This window comes from Silene latifolia, chromosome Y, assembly GCF_048544455.1.
Source record: "Silene latifolia isolate original U9 population chromosome Y, ASM4854445v1, whole genome shotgun sequence".
NCBI lineage: Eukaryota > Viridiplantae > Streptophyta > Magnoliopsida > Caryophyllales > Caryophyllaceae > Silene > Silene latifolia.
Genome location: NC_133538.1, coordinates 267,909,392 through 267,913,154, shown reverse-complemented (window position 1 = coordinate 267,913,154; position 3,763 = coordinate 267,909,392). Strand labels below are relative to the sequence as shown.

At 45.9% G+C, this 3,763-nt stretch overlaps 1 protein-coding gene across 1 annotated transcript; it reads right to left on the bottom strand.

Annotated features, from left to right (window-relative positions):
• Positions 1 to 742, bottom strand: LOC141630625 (uncharacterized). The gene is made up of 2 exons (XM_074443408.1): positions 505 to 742; positions 1 to 389 (listed from the first exon to the last, which is right to left on the bottom strand). Exons 1-2 carry the CDS (start codon positions 740 to 742, stop codon positions 1 to 3), a joined length of 627 nt encoding a protein of 208 aa, XP_074299509.1.
• Between the last annotated feature and the right edge of the window lie 3,021 nt (positions 743 to 3,763).

Here is a 3,763-nt window from a genome sequence, read left to right as displayed (position 1 = left end):
CTATTTGTTAACTCCTCCGGCGAATGTGGGGATTACGATCCCCCCCAGGGAATGCTTTGTTTCCTCACTGAACCCTACCAGGGGCACCGCCTTCCTCAGCAAATCTTTCTCGCTGAATCCCATGTTTTTCAGGGTTCCTAGCTTTATGAGATTGACGGAGCTCCCGGTGTCAACTAGGATTTTTTTTACCAGGCAATTTCCTATTGAGAGGGTGATAGTCAAGGTGTCGTGATGCTGTTCCCCTTCATCCGGAATGTTTGCCTCATCGAATGTTACCAATGGCAAGTCTTTCCTGCTGAATCGGCAGGAGGACTCTGGTTTGTCTCCCTTAGTCTCTGTTGCATGCCACTTTGCTACTGAATAGGTCAGCCCACATATTTTTGATCCACCTGTGATAACATTCACAACCTTGGAGTACAACAGAGGTGGCGAGGGGAGTACCTGATCTGATGTGTTTACCTTTCCATACTTGGCTCCTTTTGGCAGTAAATGATCAAGGCAAACCTGCCCCGTGAAGATGCTTTATCTCCTTGCGCAAGACCACACAATACTCCGTGTTATGTCTGATGTCATGGTGGTATTCGCACCTCTTGCTAGCATCCCTTCTGACGTTCTCCCTGGGTACCGGCTTTTTCGGCCACCTAACTCTCTGTCCGAGCTCATTCAATGCCTTCAATACTCTCGTGAGGCCGGTAGTGAACCCGTACTCACTCAACTTGAGAGATAAGCTGGCACTTTCCATCCAATCGATGTCTTCTGTAACTTTGTTCACGGTGTTCTTGCTTATGGTTTAGTTCTTTAACCTTTATTTTCTGTGGTGATTTTCCTGTTGGCACGCTGTGTATCGTATACATCCCTCATGGACTCATCCTCCTCTAGGCGCATGACAACCACTGCTTGCTGTTGTACCTCCTTAAAGGTGGTACATGGGTACTTGGTGAGTTCTCTATACAGATCTGAGTCGTGGTGAAGTCCTCGCCTGAAGGCTTCTACCGCTCTTGGTATGTCACATTTTGGGATGGAGACTTTTTCTATGTTAAACGTGTTCAGGTTGTGCCGAGTAGATTCCTCAAATCTCTTTACCACCCTGTATAGGTCGCTCGTTTGTTTCTCTGGCTTGCAACTGCTGGAAAATTGTTGGTTAAAGGCATTAACTAGATCTGCGAAGGTGGAGATGGACTTGTTGGGCAAACTTACAAACCAGTGTAGTGTTGCCCCAGACAGGGTCGATCCGAAGCCTTTGCACATGCACGCCTCCTAGAGGGAACCAGTTATTGTTACTACCATCATATTTTATTGGTAATGGTTTACGGGGTCCAATGGATCAGCTGTTTCATCGTACATGGTCATGGTTGGTGGAGTGAATCCTTTGGGTACGCTGACGAGCGTTATGCTGTCTACAAAGGCCGAGTCCGCATAGCTCTCAAGTGCTGTTATCTCCATCGGACGAGGCATTACCGGCACCTTGCTAAGTATAGGCCTGAGCTCCTCTAGCTGTTGTTTCACGGGACTGCTCATTCCCACAGGTGTGTTATGGACTGGTGAATAAAAGCAAAAGGGATTACCGATTACTAGCGTTCCTCATGCAGCGTATGATGGAACAACATAGCTGTCAGGCAACGGGGTTGCATTCATAATGGGCCTCAACTGTACATCCAGAGCTTGTTGTGTGTATGCGCTTGCTTCCGAGAGAGCGTTGTTGAAAAGAGTTCGCCTTGGGTGTTTCCCAATATGGGCGGTGTGCTGCTGAAGGGTGGGAAAAACTGGGTGTTAAGGCTCCCAATCCCACTGGATCAACTGCTCCTGGTGCCTTTCTTGGTGGTGGCGTCAGCCCTGGTGGTGATAGTAACCCTGGCGGAGGCATCATCATCGGTTGTGGCGCCACTTCCGGTGGTGATACCACTTCTAGATCTAGACTTGTCGCCAAATCCTGTCGGAAGAGTTTTCCCTGGTTCCCCTTGAGCGCTTCCCGGTCTAGCGTATGCTCAGTTGTCTACTGTGGCACCCCATTCTGGGACGCTGCATCCATCCTTTCTTTCAAGGCCTGGTTATCGTTTTGTAGGATCTCGTTATCCCTGTGTAAGTTCTCCAAGGCACGGTGTAAAGTACTCATGCCTTGGAGTAGCTACTGCCACGCATCTGGTGGTGTTGTTCCAATATGTTGAGGAACCACCGATGTTGCTCCTGATCTGACTAGGCTGTTCTCCCTGCTGGACTTTGTCTGGCTGGGAGCTCCTGAAATCTTACTTGTACGCTGTCCTTCTACATCTGAGATTCTGGGTCAATACGGTGGCGTAGCCGGTACTGGGGTTGTCAGGGTTGGCTGACTCGTGGTAGCCATACTGCTGACAAGGGCTGCTGGCTCTATCGTTCCTATTGCGGCTGAAAGGGTCTGCATCATAGGTGGTTGCAAGGTATAGCCTGGAATGCTGGAGGTGGAACCTGGGGCACTGGAGGTGTTCTGATTTGATCCTGACATGTTGAGCGTACTGCTTGGAAGGTTGACTTGTAATATGACCACTATGCCCCACGGTGGGCGCCAAACTCTTTTGGTAAAACATTACCTAATAGTTACTTCGTCTTTTGGTGTGTTAAAGCGGTCTATTGTTAGTCGAATTTAAGGTGATGTGCATGAACTCGTAAACTGAAAAAACAAAATAAGAAATGCAAAAAGTAAAGGACACAAGAAAATTGTGACGCAGAAAACCCAAATGTGGGAAAAACTATGGGGGGGAGTCGGTATCCCGCCAAATTTATGGACTATGACTTCTCGGGTACTAAGGAGGAACAACGTAATGATATAATTATGACAAAAATAAAGACTAATGCTCTTATATGGTGATGACTGATAATTTTATGGTGTGGAGGTTTGATGAGTGAGTGAGTAAATGATTGAATGCCCTTTCCTACTGGCCTCTACTTGGTATTTATAGTTGTTTCCTTTGACCTGCTCCTCCTTAATGCCCACTCCTTATTTCTGCTCAACTTCCCTACTTTCAGGGGATTTGTTAGTTGACCGAGCTAAGTGGAATTAACCCAGCTTGTTTGGACTTCAGTTATGTTCTTTCCTTTGCTTGAGATATTTTTTGCCACGTCATCGATCCATTGCGACTGTTTTTCTCCACTTGTTCGTCGCCACATCATCAAGTGAAGTTCTAGTAGAAAACTAGCCAAACAATGTTCTCCGACAATCCAAGAGAAATCTCACTCAATGACCAGAATTCTAGTGGGTCAGTTATAGGCTTACCAAAACGCATTTATATAACTTTCATAGGCCAGAGTAAAGTTTAAGCAATGTCATAATAACCTTGGGACATTAAAGCAGACAGTCTTAAATATCATATATGCACATTATGAGCACAAATTCTCACTTTAGACGGACACTATCCGTTTAAAGCTGTAGACGGATAGTGTCCCTCTCACAAAATGAGAGTGGATAGTGCAAGTGGGTGGGAAATGGATACCCCTACTTGCCCTCCCACTTGCATTTTGTGAGAGGGCCATTATCCGTCTACAACTTTAGAAAGATAGTGTCCATCTACAATGAGACGGATTGCATTATGAGATACTGTAAGCACTACATTCAATTATGTTCATATTAGAGCCTTAACAATCACACATTCCAGGGCTACATAACTAATAGTAACAGTAACACAACCTACCCAGGCCAATTTCTTCTAACACTGTCATATACTCCACCATTCAACTCCACTTTAAAAGTATTCCTTTCCATCTATTCAACTCCACTTTACAGGTTTCTTTA

Bases quoted from the DNA above. Each gene is read 5' to 3' on its own strand.
- LOC141630625 (XM_074443408.1), bottom strand. From the start codon at position 742: ATGGAAAGTGCCAGCTTATCTCTCAAGTTGAGTGAGTACGGGTTCACT. The intron at 390-504 runs GTTTGCCTTGAT...ATGTTATCACAG, and splicing joins AAAGCATCTTCACGGGGCAG to GTGGATCAAAAATATGTGGG.